At 31.4% G+C, this 21,101-nt stretch overlaps 2 protein-coding genes across 6 annotated transcripts; one reads left to right on the top strand and one right to left on the bottom strand.

Moving 5' to 3' along the window:
* The first annotated feature begins 468 nt into the window (after positions 1-468).
* On the top strand, positions 469-9,141 carry LOC130807520 (DNA (cytosine-5)-methyltransferase DRM1-like). The gene is made up of 8 exons (XM_057672755.1): positions 469-653; positions 5,769-5,835; positions 5,978-6,064; positions 6,684-6,851; positions 7,055-7,177; positions 7,350-7,437; positions 7,592-8,388; positions 8,515-9,141. The coding sequence occupies exons 2-8, from the start codon at positions 5,773-5,775 to the stop codon at positions 8,986-8,988; spliced, it is 1,800 nt and encodes a 599-aa protein (XP_057528738.1). The 5' UTR covers positions 469-653; positions 5,769-5,772; the 3' UTR covers positions 8,989-9,141.
* Positions 9,142-12,720: 3,579 nt separating this feature from the next.
* Positions 12,721-17,187, bottom strand: LOC130807519 (probable BOI-related E3 ubiquitin-protein ligase 2). 5 transcript variants are annotated; one of them, XR_009040586.1, is made up of 6 exons: positions 16,787-17,187; positions 16,593-16,637; positions 14,836-15,017; positions 14,106-14,458; positions 13,148-13,881; positions 12,721-13,069 (listed from the first exon to the last, which is right to left on the bottom strand). XR_009040586.1 is itself a non-coding variant. In XM_057672752.1 (5 exons), exons 3-5 carry the CDS (start codon positions 14,939-14,941, stop codon positions 13,339-13,341), a joined length of 1,002 nt encoding a protein of 333 aa, XP_057528735.1. In that variant the 5' UTR covers positions 14,942-15,017; positions 16,593-16,637; positions 16,787-17,187; the 3' UTR covers positions 12,721-13,338. The 5 variants fall into 5 exon arrangements, 3 of the variants coding, with proteins under 3 accessions (XP_057528735.1, XP_057528737.1, XP_057528736.1); XM_057672752.1 differs by having other exon boundaries at positions 12,721-13,881; XR_009040587.1 differs by having other exon boundaries at positions 14,836-17,187.
* Between the last annotated feature and the right edge of the window lie 3,914 nt (positions 17,188-21,101).

Raw genomic sequence — 21,101 nt, 5'->3', positions numbered from 1 at the left:
TTAAATAATTTTTATTGAGTTTTAAAAATTCTAAAAAGCTAATATGTAGAAAATATATATCAAGACGAATTTATTAAGATCACATATGAATATGTTTTTTCATATAGAACAATGAGAAATCATAGTCAAAGTTTGATACTAAAATTCGTAAACTTTATTTGAAAATAACATATGAAAACGAAGAGTGTAACTTTTCTTTTTGACTTGAATCTATAGTCAATGTTTTAATCAGAGAGAATCATAACTTTCTATTTCTAATTTGATTTTATAGCGCGTTATCTCTGTTGATAACTTTTTAATTTTGCTGATTTTATAACTGTTATTGATATGACAATTAAATATAATTTTTTACTTTTATTTACTTTTATAGTCTTTTTGTTCCAACCAATCATATGTTGCTTTTGTTATGGCTTACTACTCCCAAATTATATATTTGGGTTCTCAAAATTCATTTTACATCCATTAAAATACAAACCCACCCAATCAAACCAATTGTCTCTCTTCTTTGGTTGTTCTAACTCCTACCCAATCTTCCCAGGCCCTGGCCTAGTGCATAAGCCACGGGCCACGGGCCACAAGCCACCAAAGGACAGTGATCCATTCACGTAGGCTACGATCGGATTCAATTCGTGATTTCCATTACCTCTTATCAAGTAGGTTTGTTATGCTTTTATAATTTATCTTTAAATTGCACACAACATAAAGGTGAAAAGATTATTCATTATCATCATAGTTGTGAACACATTTTTCTTGATTTTATATTTTATATTTATATTTTTCCAGATTTATAAGAGCTATAGTTATTGATTAGTTAAAAAGCTAAAAAATTATTTGTTAATTGGTTGTTTATTAGCCAAAATGAAAAGGCGAATTCAATTAGTTTTTTTTCTTTGACTTTTGATTTATTGTTTAATTTTTCTCTGATAAACCACCAACCGTCACTACTCACTACATATATAATTTTACCAAATATCTCCTTAAACTATTGACTTAAGCAGCTAGCTTAAAATCTAATATAAACATTTTACACTTTTAGTTTATCAAACAAAACAAATAGTAAAGGGAAACAACCAATAATGAACAACCATTTTCAAAATACTCTCCTTGGTTTTAGGGCTTGTTTGAGACAAATTATTGTAAGGGTTGCTATTAGTCATCTAAGTAGTTGTAGATAGGGTGTTCAAATCGGATATCGAATCGATCGGAATCCGAAAATTTGGATAGTGAAAATCATGATTCGATTTTGATGCGAATTAAATTGGATATTCAGATTTCATATATCCAGTTTTTTCGAATCAAACATTGAATATCCGATTTTTTAATTTTTAAATATTTTTTTGACTTTTTTAAAAATAATTAATATATAAACTCATTTCGATTTATTTCTTAATGAAACTTATTTTTTTAAAAGTTTGAAAAAAAATCATTTTGGGAATATGGTAGGATATTCAAAAGTCTAATTTAATTAATAATAAATTAGTTATGCAACTTTTTTTTTGAATAAATTAGTTATGCAACTTAGTTATAGTTGAAAATTGTAAGTATTTGTGTATTCAACAGTATAAATAAAAAAAATTTTTTAGAAAATGTATATAAATATTTAATAAAAAAATAGAAAATTGAAAATCCGGATATTCGATTCGAATTATCCGGTTTTCAAAAAAAGGATAATATATCTGGTTTTCAAAAATTGAATAGTATATATTGTTCTTAGAAACTGAATACCGGATAATTCGGATCGAATATTTTTTTACACGCCTAAATGTAGTTGTTAGATACTCCCTCCGTTTCATTTTAAATGTCTCATTTGCTTTTTGCACGTTTGTCAATTCAATAATTCATTACTTAATAGCTGTAATTGTGCATAATTAAAAATTATAAAAAAATATATATAAATAAACCTTATGTTGAGAAGAATTAAACAAAATCACACTTGACTACTATATCCCTGAGTTTCTAAAAAAAGTTCTCATTTCCCATTTTGGGTTATTTATTTGTTATTCTCATAAAGAATCTTTTTATTATATCATATATTTTGGACAAAAATAACCTTATTCATCCTTATTTTAATATTTTAATAGTCGTAATGCTTATGGTTCTCACATAACTTTTACTAAATTCATTTTAACATTTTTACATTCCTTATTGTTTCCACATGTTTCCCACTAACTTTATAAAAATATTTTTTTATTAGTTGTGGTCCTCATATTTTTTCCACTAACTTTCTTTTAATATTTTTTTAATATTTTTGATCCCTACCATTCCTCCATCAAATTTATTATATCCAGCAAAATATATATCCACAATCTAGAAATTCTATTTTTCTTAATTTTCGTAATTATTTCTTGTGGGAACTTTATTAAGAAACGGAAAAAGTATGTTTTAGTGTATGAATTAAGAATAAAATGAAAATTAAAAGTGATTGTTAAATAGTACATCAAAAGTAAATGATACATTTGAAAATAAATGAAGGGGCATTCAACTATCTAATTAATGTGTAAATTAATGTTCGTTGGTAAAAAAGTGATTATGCAAGCTGTTAGAGTACAATTTCTTAAGAAAATGCTATAAAAAATGGCAAATGAAATTATGGTAGAGGATGTTAATTGATTACATGACGATATTTACCTATTTTAGAATTTGATTATTTTTAAAGTTAAAATTAAATTAGGTAAATTGTTTATATAATTTATTAAAGCAATTTTATATGTCTAACCTATAATTTGATATATTTAATTGAATGAAAAATAGATGTATTTGATAAATGTTTTAAAAAAGTCATGTATTGAATAAATTTAATCATGATAATATATATTTGCATTATTTTTTGAAGTTATATTTTTATAAATTTCATATTCTTAAATTCATGTATTGAACGAGTTTCTATAGTTGATAATAATAATAATAATAGCTAGATAATGCGATTTATCCAAAAATAATAATATTATTATTTTAAACACTTATAAGTAATTATATTTATAATAATAGCTAGATGATGCGATTAATCCGAGGATGACATTTGTCATTTTTCAACATTTTATTAGTATTACTTTTGTCCTCTTTGATTTGCATTAAAGAAGAATTACTTATATTTAAGAAAGTGGTGAAAAATGAAGAGAGTGAATGAATTGTGTAGATGAAATTAAAAGAGAGTTCAAATGTTGAAATGAAATTAAATGAAAGTTGTGGGCCATTATCCAAAAATAGAAGTGATGCAAATTAAGTAGGATGAACTAAAATGGAAAATGATGTAAATTCAATGGAACGGAGGAAGTACGTATGAAATGATTGACACAATTAGTTTTTTTTTGACATTATTCATTAATCACTTTTAATTGCATTTTATTTATAATCAATAAATTAAAAATAATTTATATTTTTTGTTAATCTATAATTTAAAACATAGTTAAATTAAATTTTATTTTATTTATTCTAATGCAATTTTTATTAATATTAAATTTAAAAACTTTTAACCTATAAATAATTAGAGATATTTAAAATCAAAAAAATATATTGACATTAATGACATATATGACAAAATAAATAGAACCAATAGGTTGGATAGAAGAAAATATTTTTAATTTTTTTTTTTGATTATTTAAAATCTTTTCTATTTTGTTACATTTCGTTATTTGTAAGTAGACCCAACCATTTTCTTTGATATCATATCGAATTTCAAAACTTTTTTCATCTTCTCTAATCAAGCAATCTCAACCGTTAGATTAGAGTATGAACTTGTTTTCTAAGAGATGTAGGGTCTTGTACTTGTTTTTTTCCCTCTCAATCCTCAAATTTGTGATTGAGACCCCATTTCTCGTGTTCTTAGAGTTGGTGTACCTTCTTCTTCCTTGAGACCCTGCTCCTCCCAACTCATGACATTCCCCTGCTCTTACTCTTTGTCTCTCTATTGACTACTCATCAAATTTTCTCTGCATTTCATCTTTATAATATTTCTTCATTTTTTCTTTCCTTGAAAAAAATTATATTCTTCACAATTTACCCATTATCATCCGAAACCCATTACGCATTTTAAGGTATGAAACTCAGCCCACGCTTAAAAGTTCATAAAAAAACTTTACGTTTGCATTTCTCCTCTTTTGTTGGCGAAATATGATGCATTTTCATGCTTTGATGGTGTTTTTGTATTATTTTTATGGAATTTGTTTGTTATCGATCATCTCACATATTGACTTGTTTTGGTTTATACCCACAATGTATTTAGGGATTAGTTCTTTTGTGTTGTTTTTGATTGTTATGTTTGCCTATTTGGAAGAAGCATTGTGAGAGAATTATCTGGGTTTCTTCGTTTCCCCCTGTTTTTATTTTATTTTTTTTTATTTTTTATATTTTTTTTCTGGGTTCCTTTTCCATTTTTATTGAAACCCTTGATTTCTTTCCCCCTTAAAAACCCTTTATCTATCTGTTGAAGAGTTTTAAGAAGGCATGGTTTTCTAAGAGGTAAAGAAATTGCTGGTAAACCACATTATGATCCAAACATAACGAATGGGTTCATTTCATGGGTTTTGTGATTGCTGTTTGTGTGATCACTTTCTGAGCCTTTTATGTTTATGCAAGTTTATTAAAAAAAAAAAAAAAATCATGTGTTGGACTTAGTTTTAGGCTTCTTATTAAAAAAATTTGTGACACTCAATTCTTTATACTATTGCATGAAAAAATTCAATACAACTTGTGGGAAGTTATGTTGTTTATTGAAGGAACAATTATGTTATTATTATACACAAATTCTTGTAAGAGACCACATCTTATTTGGTCATTCTATTTCATCTTTTGACTTTTAGTTTAATTAACTTTAATGAAATGAGCCTGAGCTCTCAAAAGACTGGTTGTTTATCATATGGTAGCATGAGGGAAGAGGACTAGCCGGTTAGATTGAGATTTAAACCTATGATAATAATGAGGTATGTTCCAATTGAAACAAAATCCTATTAACAATTAGGTTTTGATTTTGCCAATAGAAGTATATGCGAGAAATCTATATGTTGTATTTTTGTACCTTGCTATTTTGGTGCGGAAGGGCTTCACTTTTTTTTGTTGTATTGAAGTATTTTTTGATGATAAAATTCTCTTTTATAAAAAAATCAATAGGTTCTCCAATTTTCCCCTGTTTTTCTAGGTTGAACTTCTAAACCTTTTTCTTTTATTTTCTTCTATAAAAATCTGTAATTTTCTATTTGATTTTTTGGGTATTTACAACTTCAACTCTTCATAACACAATGTTGGTGAAAAAGTTCACCAAAATGTAAAAAGATGGAGTGTGTTTAATGAATCATGGATGTGATCATGAGCTGGTTTTTCTTGAAAACACTATGGTATGGTTTTTTTCTACCTCAAACACAAACATGACCCCACTCTTCTAGGAAAATTTCACAATTTTTTAGGGCATTTTTGAATGATTCAAGATTAAATAAAAAAAAAACAAAAAACTAATATAAAAATATAAATCGATATAGATTTGCATAGGAAATTTTAAGTGCATTAGTTTCAGGGTTTGGGTCGAAATGTTTTTGAATCTTATGAAACTGAGTTCGAATCTAGGTTCTGGTAGTAAAAAAAGATTTAGTCTAAATTTATCGGACTAAAATTTGGCCTTAAGCCCTATTTTTATTTAAAAATTGTAGTTTTTTGAATTGATATCTAACTAAACGCTATAAAAGTTTATCATTATTTGCTATAATATATACTCATAATTATTGACCGAACTAAACTACTTTTCTAACCCTTGTAACATTTTCTAAATGTGCTTGCAGTTAGATGTTTATTGACAGTGACAGTAATTCACCAAAATCATTTCCTGGAAAAGAAATTGTCTCAATGGTATATTTTCCTCCCTTTTATCAAAATACATATTTTCATCCAAGAATATTCAATTGCCATGTAAAGGAGAGAAGTTATAGACACCTAAACATTAAACAAAAACATCAAGCTTCACTTTTACATTTGAATATCCTTTGTGCAGGATCCAAAACCAATAGATGATGATTATTTTTGGGATACTGATGATGATCTTGAAATGGAGTTTTTGAATGCTACTGTTAATGATCAGGTATACACTTTTTATCAACCTTTAGGCAAGCATTCACACACTTATGAACAAATCCAGAATACTAATATATATATATAATCCAGAATACTAAAATATATATATATATATATATATATATATATATATATATATATATATACAAACATACATACATACATACATACATACATATATATATATATATATATATATATATATATATACATACATATATATATATATACATATATATATATATATATATATATATATATATATATATATATATATGTATGTATGTATATATATATATGGTCGGCCGAACATTAATATTTACATGTATATAGAACCAATTCAGCTCAACTGTCATTCTTCTATGTTATATGGTACATATTTCAATATTACGATTTTTGATTGATAGACTCGGAGTCTCGGACCAAGGCCTAAGTAGGTTCAAATTCCGTCATTGTAGACCAGAATTCATACATTTTATTGATGTGTTATTGATCAAACATGATCCATATCTGATAAACACTATAAACACAAACATGCTTTGCTTTTGTTGGTTTGCTTAGTAATACTATTACATCATGTCATCATTTGTAACTAATAATGCTGTTTTTACTCAACAATCATCAAGGGTGTAGTAGATGAATTGGCCTCATCTAGTGAATCTCCGACCTACAATCCCAGAAAAATCAGACATTTTGTATCGATGGGATTTTCGAAAAAATTGGTGATCCAAGCTATTAAGGAAAATGGAGAGGACAATGATGAAGCAATACTGAACAGTCTTCTGACCTACACAGTAAGTGGATTTTTTTTCTTAAAACCATTGAATTTCATATGTGAACCACTGGTGTTAGTTTGCATATAGGTTATTAAGTGCTTTTTAAAGTGATTATATAGGCTCAAAGGATCCCTTAGGTTGCCAATATCACACAAATTGGATGTTCCTGAGAATGATAATTTAGTGCTTGTTATTGACCTAGTTTGAAATTCATATTGCAGGTTCTGGAAGACTCTCCTGGAGAAAATATTTCTTCCGCTTCTCATTTGAATTCACCCACTGATATTGATGAGTCTTATTTAGATGGCTTTTCTGACTCAGATAGTGATTGTGGAGATGCAAAGGTATTCAGTTTAGTAATTTTGTATGCTTATTGGTACATGCAATCTAAGTGTCAGTTGTTGGTATTTTTACTAGGTGGGAGCCACTTAATGTCATAGTTCTAACAGTGTAGTGCTTTCGGAATGTCTCCTTTCTGAATGATCTGATAGTCCCATAATTGATTTGATCTTGCAGGGAAGTGGAGGAAATTCTGATATTCAGGAAATTCTGGTTAAAATGGGTTACCAACTTGAAGATGTTCTAATTGCTGTACAGAGATGTGGTTAGTGAACCATTATTTTGATATTTTGGTTCAAATCCAAAATACTTATCTGTTATGTTGTGAGAAATTAAGAGTTCAATCCAACTTGGTTTTTCCGGCTAGATAATTTTTGTATAGTATTTGCGCTGCGCTAAGAGCTATCTTGACCTGTCAGGTTCCGATGCTTCACTGGAGGAATTGACGGATTACATATGTGCTGCTGAAGTTGCAAAAACTGCTGATTTAACAGATTATCGGGAAACAACACAAAGAGTTTTGATGGACAAAAAAAGAAAGCTTGTTCACATCAGTCATAGGCATGCAAAGCGACCAGAAAGGCCAGTAAGGTCAGCAAGAATTGTAGAAAGCGTTTTTCCTAAAAATATGATTGGATTTGGGCTTCCAGGAGACATTCCTACTTATAGGAAATTACCCGATGATGTTGTTGGTCCGCCATACTTCTACTATGAGAATGTGGCTTGCACTCCTAAGGGGGTTTGGGACATAATTTCTCGGTTCTTGTATGACATAAAACCAGAATTTGTGGATTCCCTACACTTCTCTGCAGCTGCAAGGAAACGAGGCTACATTCATAACCTCCCTCTTGAGAACCGGCAACTTTTGCTCCCTATTCCACCAAAGACAATCCATGAGGCACTACCGGAGACAAAAAGGTGGTGGCCTTCATGGGATAAGAGGACAAAGCTTAACTGCCTCTTAACATGCATCGGAAGTGCTCAATTGACGGAGAAAATCAGGCAGAGGCTTCAATCTGGCGAACCTTCTGAATCTGACAAAAAGTTTGTCATCGAACAATCCAAAAAATGGAACTTAGTGTGGGTCGGAAAGTGTAAAGTGGCTGTGCTTGAACCCGAAGAAATGGAGATGCTGCTTGGATTCCCAAAACATCACACAAGAGGTGGTGGCATTAGCCGGACTGATCGATACAAATCCCTTGGCAACTCCTTTCAGGTTTATTATTCCTCAATCTCTGACCCCATTTTTTGGCACGCTTTGATGTTGTTGTTGTTGTTTTCATTCAATCTTTCTTAAGACTTAGCGTTGCACTATTAATTAGTCCTCAACTATTTGGCTCAGGTCGACACAGTTGCCTACCATCTTTCTGTGTTAAAGCCCTTGTATCCTAACGGTATGACTGTTCTATCGCTCTTTTCTGGCATCGGTGGAGCAGAGGTTGCCCTTCACAGACTTGGGATCACCTTGAAGAATGTTGTATCGATCGAGAACTCTTCTGTGAACCGGAAAATTCTCCACAGCTGGTGGGAAGAAACGGGGCAAAAGGGTAGACTAATCCACGTCGAAGATGTGAGACAGGTCGAAAATCAGATGATAGATAAGTGGATCAACGACTTTGGTGGTTTTGATCTAGTGATTGGCGGTAGTCCTTGCAATAACTTGGCTGGTGGCAATCGAAGGACCAGAGATGGACTCGAAGGAGAACACTCGTCTCTCTTTTTTGAGTACTACCGCATCTTAGACTATGTCAAGGTTGCAAGGAAGCGCAGAACATACAACAACGATAATGTCAAGACGTTAATTCCAAAAGACTAGTATTGAGATGTTACTTCTCGTCGTTAGTATTTTTTTTTTCTTAGATTGATACATTTGGTATACCTGCTAGGAAATAGATGTTCAATTAAAGACACACATTAGAAGGGGAAAAAAGTTCATTTTGTTTGCCATCATGACCTTATAGAACTGAACTTGGAATTTTGTAAAGATGTTCAGATTACTTTTATTAAAAGAATTGAATTTGACAAATTAAAGTTGGTTTTGAACTAATTTCACTATTGTTTTGAAAAAAATTAAAGTCGTGAAATTGAGAATGAATTTATAAATCTTGTCATTCTCAAATTCTTTATTTATGCTTTTATAATTAAAATTTACAATTTATAATGAATTATTTGTTTTCAAATACTTAGTTATAATCCAAAATTCAAAATGATGAGCCATATATTTGATAATATTAACATCTATAGTTATACTCCATATCTTATGTTTGAACTTAGGTATATCTACCCAATGTGTAAATAACTTATTATTAATAGACATTATTAAATATGAAATTCAACTCATCACCAACAAATATTTCGTTCAACTCAAATACTTTTTCACATGCACCTAAGTTCAATGAGTTTATCAGATCGCTTATCGCTTATATCTAAAATTATACATGACTTAAAATTATAAGGATTCGATATTGGGTAAATATGTTACGACACGAATAAAACAAAATTCCTCATTATTATGTTTTTTTCTCGTATAATAATTGTAATATGTAAAATACCATAAAATAATGAATAATACAAAAATTAATTTAAGTGCAATTAATAAAAAGTGAGAAATATATTTTATTTATTTACTAGTAGTGGATAATTTACTTCCCATGTCAACCAAGTTTTTCCCTAATATTTTAATCATGCTGCTTTTCCAACTTCCCATTGTTATTGAGGAGTGAAAAGGTTTACTATACTTTTAACTTCTTAATTACATCAACATCTTACTCCTCTATGTATATAAAGGCAGGCACACCCATATAAACATTTTCCCGTGTTAATATTAATGACTATGAAGGGCAAGAAACTTAAAAAGGTTAGCATGGACAATGAACGGCCTGAGATCAACAAGATTTTTAGCAGTCTTTCCATATGTCTGAAACCAGAGACTGATTTCCCACATCCCAGACACTTGTGCTTTACTTACCATTTTGGAAATTCCTCTCCTCAGAGATATTGTTGTAAGGTTGTCTATTATTTATTGCTTCTAATAATCTCAACATCCAAATTAGTAGAGTTGTTCACTATTGTATTTTTACTTTGTATGTAGTGTTATTGTTATGTTTGTGAGGAAGTTGCTCCTTTCAAAATGTGGTGGAATCCTCTGCAAACTCACTGTGAAGCGACTAATAAAGATTATAAGTGGAGATTAGAAAGGCAACTTAACAACATACTCCCTCAACCTACTACGATGGTATGCCATACCTCCAATATATTTTTTCTTTTTTTATTTGTTTGCATGGTTTGAACTTTTGAAGGGAGCCTTGGCGCAACAGTTTAGGTGTCGTTGTGTGACCGAAACGTTACTGTTTGTGTTTTAGAAATACCCTCTTGCCAGGTAGACCCTGAGATTTAAGAGGCTAGGCAAAACATTTATTATGCCCCTAATTACTAAATATTCTATTATAAGCCCCTAACTATTAAATATTAAAATATTGTTTTTCTAATTTTTTGGATGGACTCGAAGCACAAACCCCTCTTGCCCCCTATAGGGTCGGCCCTACCTCTTGCAGAAACGTAGGCCAAGGTTTTCCATAATGCCCTTGTGTGGACATGTGGTGGGATCTTAATCTTTGATGTACCCTCGCTCTGCACCTGAGTTAGTCAACAACATAAGCGAATCAAGGCTCTGTCATTGTTATTGTGGTTAGTCAACAACATAGTTGACCCTAATCTTTTGGGATTAAGACTGTCATTGTTGTCATGAATAAAATCTGTCACTGGTGATGCAGGTTCATCACAAGCTTACAATAAGTATATTCTTTGATACACCTGGGAAGCAACCCTTTGGAATTGCTGGGGGACTGATATGCAACAAAGACGGGGATTGGATCGTTGGCTGTGGCACGCGCCTCCTGAACTATGTCGACAATTCAGACTACATTTATTTCATCTACGTTGCCCTGCTAGAAGGCCTTAAACTGGCATGGCCTAGTGGGTACCGATACCTACAGGTTTATCTCGGTTATGTATTTCATGATGGTTTTTGGCGTCAAGGATGATAATACAGGGAAATTTCGGCTTTATAATCTGATTCCCATTATTGACCCTCGAAATATTGTTAGCCTGATTGCTGTAAAGGATTACCTTAATCGAGAATGGTTTCTTGATTTTGAAAATACAAAATCATTCAAGAATCAGGTGCACATGGTGTTGCAGGTTTTGCTGCTGTTGCTGGGCAACAAGCTTATAATGTTTATGACTTCAGATATTACCCGAAAGCGCAAAAGGTCATGGATTTGGATAAAGATATGGCCAAGCATCCTGATCAATATGGTATTAATCCGTATGATGATGCTGAGATAAACGAGTATTTCGGACTGAATTAGTTTTTGTTTGATAGTCTTGCTTCTATACTGTCCTTAAGATGCATTATGTCGAGGAATCAGACCAACAAAAAGTTTAAGCCGATGGTTGAAGCCCTAAAAAATGTTATACACATCTAGCTCAAAAGTTTTTGTTTGATAGTCGTTATATTAACATATATGGGGTGAGGTCTCAACCATATACTTAAAAGATTTTAGTTGAGTCCTTTCCTTGACAGATTATAGCTGGTTTTGGTACAATTTCAATGGCCTATTTTCTGGGTTATTTTATATGGTTTATGATTGTTCTTTCAATGTTTTTCAGTAATAGTTTAAAGTACTTGGTGACTGGTGTTATCAACTCTACTATTTGAAGGTATTGTAATTTTCTGTGTTGGGTATTTTGGAATACCAAAGAATTTGCTTTTCATCCTACAATAAGTACTGTGAATGCAAACATAAAATACAAATAATTTTAATTGTGAGTTTTAAAAATTTTAAAAAGTAAATATGAAGAAAATATATATTAAGACGAAGATATCAAGATCCAACATAAACATGTTTTTTAATATAGATTGATGAGAAATCATGATCAAAGTAGGACACTAAAATTCGTAAATTCTATTTGATAAAAACATATGAAAACGAATAGAGTATGCAACAAGCAAGACGGACGGAAAAACTCCTTAAATCCATAATATCATTACAAAGTTGGGTGTAAATCCATATTATTCCGCTTGCACAATTTTCAAGTATAATTTGAGTTTTAATAAATATAGAAAATTATTTAGAATAAATTTAAAATTGAATTTAGGTAGTATAATAAGTTGGATTTAAAAAAAGTTTGAATTTTAAATGGATTTAGACCCAACACTGAGAATTTGGATTGGCTTTGGATCTGAACACCTGGACTCAAATCCAAACCTAATTATTTTACTCGGATCGGACTCAAATTTAATAGGTCTCAAAAATTTAAATTCAGACCTTAAAATTAGGGGCAGGTCTAAGACCATTCCAATAAGATTTAAAACCAGTGACCATCCCTCCAAACAGAGTGCAACACTTTATTGGGTAGTGCTGAGTTATGCGCTTCTGTTCCAAACTGTTTTATTCGCGTCATTACTAATCTTAAGAAATGTTTGGCAGCCATGGATGTTACTCTCTTATTTATGCAACGTTGTGAATGATCTTGCTATTAAAGGTTGATCGAAAATAAACTCTTTATTACTACAAGGCTAAGATTACTAACATCCGGCCCTAAGAGATATTGTACGCAGTTTTATGATTTTTTTCATCACAAATTTTTGTATGATATAGTCTCACCGTGAGACATGTTCATACTTAGGTTAAATAGCCCAATAATAAAAACATTTAGCTTATGAGATTCTTGTTTTGACGCCGTCTCATCGTACAACGGTACGGGTTGTTCTTTCATTGTAACCTCGAACTAAAGAACTAAAAACCTTTAGCTCTTGAGAACGGACACCATCCAAGAAAAGTTAAGGTCATAAAATGCACGCTTTAACTGTAGTAACTGCAAAACAGCATAACCTACAAAAGAAAATGCCTTAAACAACAGAGTAAAAATGCACAAACCACAAATAATTGTTAAATGCCTTAGTCCCTTACCTTCCCTTCCAGTGGGTTAAACAAGCAGTTTTATGTGCACATTTTTCAGGTCTGTTTTGCATTCATCAACAACCCAGTCTCAAATGCAGATGATTGAGCGACAAATCTCATTTCCACCAACAATTGGTATCTTATCTAGTATACATTTCAAAACTACATACGGAAAATCTCCATAATATCATCGCACGATGTCAAGACAAGTACACTTCCACACTAGAACTTTTCGGGATATTGCAGACCGGACAGACATTAATGAACCCGTCACATTCCTTACACACACAAAGGTGCCTACATGGCATCAGCAAAATCGACACCTCGCGAGACTGGCATGCTCTGCAGGTCAAATGCTCTGAGCTGGGACCCGCAAAAGATTTCCCTCGACCTCCTCCTACCGTGAGGTAATTTATTGGATCGATGTAAGAAGTTGCATCATCAACCTCACTATCACCAAATCCTTCCTTACCTTGATCCGCTCCTTGAGAAATCGCGTTCTGAAGGTTGTTTTTAAGGATATTAACCACGGACTCGCTGTACTTTGCTCGGTAATGCCAGTTTTGTGCTTCTGTGGACACCTGCTTTACTCGTTCCATAAGTTCCCTGTTCTTGCGGTTAATAATTTCCAACTCCGTATCCTTTTCTCGAAGTTTCTTACTAATGCCATCTTCTATGGTGTTTATGAATGAAACCATGTGTCTTTGCTTCATGTCTCGAACACCCTTTGCCAACTGCTCTTGCTGCACAACGTCATTGATGGTATATGTTTCAGTAATTCATATCCTAAGCTCACACGAATAAAATCTATTATGCAATCAGAAAAATAAATTATAGAATCAGAAAATGAAAGTGTGGAAATTTTGAAATCACCAAGAGACTTTTAGTCATGTAAAGATATCAAGGGAAACGAATTGGCATTCAGCAGTCAAAACATATATTAATTATTTAATTGATTGATGCATACCTGTATTTTGATATACTGATCAAATTCTTCTTTCTGCCGTTCAAGCTCACTCCTGATATTGTCGCCAAGCGACATGAGGATGGAGGGAGTCACTGTCATACTTCCGCTAGCAGATGTGACGGATGAGTTGTGTTCATCGTCGTCATATGAGAGCCTAAGCCCTGTGGATACGGGATTGTGGTTGGGAATGCTTGCTGAACGATCAACTTCATTATAATTCAAAGAAATCTGGAGTTTTTGTTGCCTCGAAAGATCTTCAGCCTCTCTACTACGTTTGTTAGGCCGAAGAATAGATGAATTGTGCTCATTTCCAAAATAATTTACAGGGTGTTCAACTGTACATCCCATAGGTACTGTAAAATTGCAAGTAAGACTAATGTCAAAACTATATATAAGGCTATGACTTTGCCTGATTCTTCATTCTTTTAAGTTTACGGTGTATCTTGAATACTTAAAGGCTAACTTGACACTTGAATACTTGTGCTTCTCGGACTTCATTTCATGGAACAATACGTACAAATAACAGCTAAAAGTAGCAAACAAAAACTAGCCCTCAATCTTATGAAGAACCTACTATCAAAGGCATTATGTAGCCGACGAACCTTTTGACACCAAATTGTCGAGAATTTCATATAGTAACAAAAACATAGCACACGACGATTAATTAAAAGAGTAGGCAAAAGCAATCACTCAGAGAAAAAGAGTAATGAGTATCGAAAAATTTACTTACAGTTACCAAAAAGCTGAAGTTGTTGGTTTGGTGCATTAGTATTAAGCTGAAACTGATTATCATCTAAAAACATAGGAAGTGCATGATTGTTGTTACCGCCAAACATTTTGATTATATAAAGAAAGAAACTTCAGCGCACTTTACAAACTTCTTCGTTACACGATGGTTCAGATAAGTCACCCCTGAAAATTTTGAATATCATTATATCAACGCTCTTATCAGCAAAAAAACCAAGATTAGTATTATCATCATTTTTGAAATAAGCTTCCAAAATACCATCAAGTGATCAAATCCAATAAGTTATTTTCAAAATCTATGTTGTATAATGATTTATTCTGCTCTTCAACCTTTAACACAAAATGTTTATATTGCGATGGTTTATCCCACAAAATTGAAGATAATGTGCACACTTTATGGATTTTTGGAGCCCCTCGGAGTGTGTGCACCCTGATTGTAAGCTTACATTGATGATAAATCTAAATCAACTTAACAATTTACAGCGGCAATTTTACATAACTCAAAAATCCATTCAAGAATAAAAACCCATTCATAATCCTCCGAAAACCTCAAAAATCCACCATCCACATCGAATAGAAAATGGGAAAAGAAACCAGTGTCATCAGGTAATTTTAGATAACTCAACATCGAATCAGCAGCAAACATCAATGAAATGAAAACTTACATCAATAAGGTGTTATAAAACTAGCTTAGACGCTTTTAAGTAAAACTAAGTAAAACACTGAAATTCTATAGCAGCCAAAACCCCTACACATAAGCACCACCAACCAGAAAATTAAACTCCAATACCAACCAGATGGTATTGTAGATTTCCACCATGTACGATGATTCGCTTGATAGCTATCCTAGCACCCAATATGCCCCCAAATCGGGGGGTTACTTCATTTGATTGTGTTCCACAATCCACACTCACTCTTATGTCTATGTTACTCGAACTCTCATTTTACTTCACATATCCTTAATACTCAGACATTAGTATGACACTTAGACACTTCATTTCAGACATAAAATTGAATATTTAGACGTATCCAACATTTGGACACGTACCAATATCCAGCATCAATACTCAAGTCCAAGTAACATAGCTTATGATTTATAGATCCGTCTCATAATGTCCATGTTCACATAACCAATTTCATCACCGTATCTAACTCTGTACAACCTAGCCTCCTACAAATCCTCCAACCTTACCCAATTATACCACAAACTTAAAATTTAATGTTGTAAAATATTAAGCACCAATGGAAGGTAAAAATTGAAAAGAGCCACTTCTTGAATCAGAATTAAATAATAAATGAACAGATGAACTATCAACATTTAACAGGAAAAACAAACACAAATGCATGAACTCAACACATAAGACAAACAGATGTAAAAACATTTGAAAAACCCCATTTAATCCCCTAATTTATTAACATAGTATAACTTACATCAAGTATGAAAATGAAGCAACAACCAAAATCAAAGAAAACCCAAAAACAAAGGCAACAGAAATCCCTTATTTTGTTGGTCAACAAAAAAATTGATTTCCCTATTCAACATAAGAAAACCCCCCAAAAAAAAGAAACAGAAAATCCCTAGATTCCTTGAAGCAATTACAAAAATCTTGAATAAACTACTTCATCAAGACCATCAAAAAGATCAAAACTTGTAAAAAGGCATCATCCACATACATCAAAAATCAAGATGGAATCTTTATTTAGCAAAAAAAAATAGATAGATAAAATTTGCTATGCTACCTATCAAAATTCTTCTCAAAATTCACCTACACACAAGAACAGATCCTGGCATTTCAAAATCAACTTGATTAGTACAAAATCCATCAAAAAGAAAACTCTATAAACTTCTTCCTAGAAAGTTCTCATCTTTACCCATTTTTAAAATAAATGAGAATCGGGAAAAAAGAGGGAAGATGAGGTGAAATAAAACAAACCTCAAAAAATAAATTGTGGGTAATTTATGTACAACAAGATTGAAGGTAAACTTAATCAATTAGATTAGTGAAATGCCAATTACAAGCTTGAGATATGGAGTATATAACTTAAGTACCCAAAAATGAAACAAGAAAGGGGATTAACAGCAATAAGAAGACAAAATCAGGGAGGAAAAAGAAAAGAAAAGAAAAGAAAAGAAAGAGGGGGGAAATTGATTAGTGGGTATTTTAATGTGATTATAGAGAGAGACGGGAAAGAGAATAATTGGGGGTGGGGTGGTGCAAGTGCTCGTGCTTGTGGTGCAATTGTGTTTGTGTTGTGTGCAAATCTGGTTTGGGTGATGGTACTGCTTTTACGCAAACGCATAGCTTTCATGTAAAAGCTAGTTTTTATTCTGTTTGAAATTGCTACAACTAAAAATGGAAATACGTACTACAAATTTTAATGAATAGTAAAGTAGTAGTGGTCTAGTGGAAATGTTATGTTAGGATTATACGAAAAGAATAGAAATGTTGTTTAGTCAGGTAGAATTGTAGAACAGAAATCATATATATTAATACATACTAATAAAAATATTGAAAAATGACAAATGTTATCCTTAGAGGAGTCATGACATATATAATTATTTCACAAATTCTTGTGAGAGACGGTCACTACCATTTCTAATTGGGCCCATCCATTATATATTATTTAAAATATTGTAAGTAGGTATTAAAAATGATGTAAATAGACATTTAAGATATTGAAAGTAGGCATTTAGGATACAGTTTGTAAGCATTAAAGATAATGTAAGTAGATATTAAGAATACAGTAAGTATACATTAATTTTTAATGGGCTAGACTTGAGACACGTCCCTCGAGAGACTAGCTGTAATTATTTTTGTGTATAATAGTTAATTAAATGACAATATTTACCTAATTTAAAATTTGATTTTCTAAAAATTAGAGCTAAATTAGGTAAAGTATATGTAATTTATTATAGCAATTCTAAATAACTAACCTAATAATAATAATAATAACAGACAATCTCTTGAGAGACCATTTTTCCTAAAAACGGCTTTCAAGAGCCCAGACCATTAAATTTCATTTAAAAAAAAACTGCTATCGGGTTTGTTTCGTCACTGAAACAAGGAAGTGCAAAAGACACTTAGAATACCTGAATAGGAAGTATTGTAGAAGTCAATTGCCCACAACCTGGAGATGTGAAGTAGTCCTTCCACCAACGTGACCTAAAATTCCTGCAACATCACACGTCAGCCTTATCCGAGGGGTGATCTCCCGGAAAACCCTTCCGACGCTCAAGTCAGACAGGTGATGAAATCAATGAACAAGTAATATTGACTTGAATGTTAGGTAATGATGGAGAAATCGGAGAATTAGGTTTAGGTTTTCAGAGTAACAATTTGACTAGAGTTTTGTTGTTCTTTTTTTTTATAAGCCCCCTGAAATGGTGTTGGTAGAGTTTATTTATAAGAATTAGAGGGAAGTTATCTTAGAGAATTGAAGACATTATGAGTATTAGGGAGAGTGGTGGTAAATGACGGGCAGTTATTTTAAGGTCATGGAAGTTACATGTTTGGCAACCAAACAAGACGCTTGAGAAGCTCATAAAAAGACCCTTGACCGAGAGTCAAGGTCAGCGGAAAGTCAAAGAGTATAAAGGTAATATAACATTAATAATTGAATAAATAAATAAATGAGTAAATGTTACCATAACAAGGTTAATTTCATTTTAAAAAAAATGCTGTCAAGTTCAAAAAATCATGCGTGTGAAAGGAATGTGAAAGGTAACTAGAGGTGATCATGGGCGGCCCGGCCCGAAAAAGTGAGGGTTTGAGTGTCAAAATATGGCCCGATGGGCGGTTTTGGGTAAAAAATAAGTGGCCCGATTTTTTTTGGGACGGGTTTGGGATTTGGTGTTTGGCCCGCGGGCCGGCCCGGCCCGGCCCGAAAAAGTGTGTGTTCATGATTTGCATTTTATATTATGTATAATATGTAACAATTGTATTTGATTATTTCAATTATTTTTAATTTGAGTTTTAAATTATGTATAATATGCAACAATTGTATTTGTAGTTTTGTGAATTTCTTTGTCTTTTTGGGTTTTATTTATTTTAGTTTTATATTTTTATTTTTTTGGTTATTTACAAATCACGGTGATTGATTAGAAATTATTAAATAAAAAAATGAGAGTTTTTAATTTAAAGCATTATTGATGAGTGCTTTTAGATTGGATAAATAAATTTTACATAAAAATTTAAAAATTATAAAGTTATTTAAATTTTACATAATATATATAAATAATATATTACATAGGCCCGCAAAAGCCCGCAAAGTACGGGTTTGGGCAAGAACTTTTTGGCCCGCACTTTGGCCCGGCCCGCATAAATGGACAGATTTTTGCCTCCCGGCCCGGCCCGGTGTTTGATCACCTCTAAAGGTAACTGTCCATCTTTCTCTTCCCAGTTTATTACTTCCTCGAAATGAAGAAATCAGTTTTTTTTTTTCATCTTCCTTGTATAATCTTCAACTAAACCATCATTGTTTGCTCCTCAAATCATCTAACAATGGAAGATTTAATGCTTGAATTCAATTGTAATTAAGCGAATACAATGTTCTGATTTTTTTTAAATTAAGCTTCATATGGTGAAAAACAGGGATGTTGAAGAAGACAACAATGTCTAACATTTGAAGTAAGGTGTTAAAAACAATTGTGGTTATAAATTCATATATTTGGGGATATAATTAAAGATTATTGGTATTATAACTATAAACATTTGACATTAGGTTGACTGAACAAAATTTTTTCTAAAAGGTTTGGAGTTTTAATTCTGAACATTTGATAATATAATTACACGTAATTGATATTATAACTATGCATGTTTGCTTGTATGATCATAGATAGTCATATGTATAAAAAATGTGTTAAGACCCCAACTTGAACATATAATCCCAACTAAACTATATTATAACCCCAACTAATCAATGTTATAACCATAACTAAACTGTGTCATAACCCCAACTAAACAATGTTATAACCCCACCTAAATAATTTTATAACCCCAATTAAACTATGTTATAACTCCAACGAAACAATGTTATACTCCCAACTACATTATGTTATAGCCCCAACTAAAAAATAATATAACCCGTACTAAACAATGTTATACTCCCAACTACATCAATCTATGTCAAATATTTATAAATATAATACCAATTATATTTGATTAAATCCCAAAATATATGAATTTATAACTGCAATTGCTTTCATTACCTTCTCCCAAATATTAGACGTTGTTGTCTTCTTCAACATCATTGTTTCCGCCATTGATGGAGCTTAGTTTTTTTTAAAAAAAAACAGAAGATTGTACATTTATAATCTTGATCATTTTCAACAAATAAAATCCTAAATTTTCATACCTTTCAAAACAATCGAATTCCCACATTATATAGTCAATTGTAATATACTTGAAGATGAAGAGGAAGAATCAACCCAGAATGATATACTTGAAGAGGAAGATGAAGAAAATCAATGTCAAGGAAGAAAGAGAGAGAAATTGGAAAAAATCATAAATAGAAGTTATACGGTTATTGAGAGAAAGACGTTTTAAAAATGGAGAAAGAGAGAGAAATTAATTATATTTAATTATTTTTTAAAATTTAAAAAATGGGTCGGTCCAAAATGGGATGTCTCTACAAGATACGGTCTTTAGTAAGAATTGGTGTAATAATAATCATACATATAAATAAAAATGTTGGAAAATAATAAATGTCATCCTTAGAGAAGTCATGACATATATAATTAATTTTAGTGTATGATAGTCGATTAAATGACAATATTAACCTAATTTAGAATTTGATTATTTTTTAAATTACAGCTAAATTAGGTAGAATAATATGCAATTTATTATAGCAATTCCAATAATAATAATAATAATAAAACGGTATTTAACTGTTGCTTTAAAAAATTCATGTATTCGATAAATTAAATCACGATAATATATACTCCATTATTCTTTGAAGTTATACTTTTATATATTTCATACTAATATATTCATGCATTGCACGTGTATCTATACTAGTGTCATATAATGACATATTAGAATCATGAAAATTTTTCCCTAAACATAGCATTACGGGTGTGTTTGGATAGAAGAAAATGGAGGGAAAGGATGAAGAAGGATTTAGAGGGAGAAAAATCCTTGTTTGAGTAGCAAAATGGAAGGCAAGAAATTCTGAGGAGAGAAAATTGGAATAATTTAATTGATGCTTTTTGTTAAAGTTTTAATTTTTTCAAAATTTTGTATTTGTATT

This window comes from Amaranthus tricolor, chromosome 3, assembly GCF_026212465.1.
Source record: "Amaranthus tricolor cultivar Red isolate AtriRed21 chromosome 3, ASM2621246v1, whole genome shotgun sequence".
In the NCBI taxonomy this organism is placed as follows: Eukaryota; Viridiplantae; Streptophyta; class Magnoliopsida; order Caryophyllales; family Amaranthaceae; genus Amaranthus; species Amaranthus tricolor.
The sequence above is the reverse complement of the archived record's forward strand: the minus strand, read 5'-3'. Positions and strand labels throughout refer to the sequence as shown.

Excerpts from the sequence above, each read along its gene's own strand:
- LOC130807520 (XM_057672755.1), top strand. The coding sequence starts at position 5,773 with ATGTTTATTGACAGTGACAGTAATTCACCAAAATCATTTCCTGGAAAA. Across the intron at positions 6,065-6,683 it reads ATGCTACTGTTAATGATCAG|GGTGTAGTAGATGAATTGGC; the intron begins GTATACACTTTT and ends ACAATCATCAAG. Across the intron at positions 7,438-7,591 it reads AATTGCTGTACAGAGATGTG|GTTCCGATGCTTCACTGGAG; the intron begins GTTAGTGAACCA and ends TTGACCTGTCAG.
- LOC130807519 (XM_057672753.1), bottom strand. The coding sequence starts at position 14,941 with ATGTTTGGCGGTAACAACAATCATGCACTTCCTATGTTTTTAGATGAT. Across the intron at positions 14,459-14,835 it reads ACTTCAGCTTTTTGGTAACT|TACCTATGGGATGTACAGTT; the intron begins GTAAGTAAATTT and ends GCAATTTTACAG. Across the intron at positions 13,882-14,105 it reads ATCAGTATATCAAAATACAG|CAAGAGCAGTTGGCAAAGGG; the intron begins GTATGCATCAAT and ends GACGTTGTGCAG.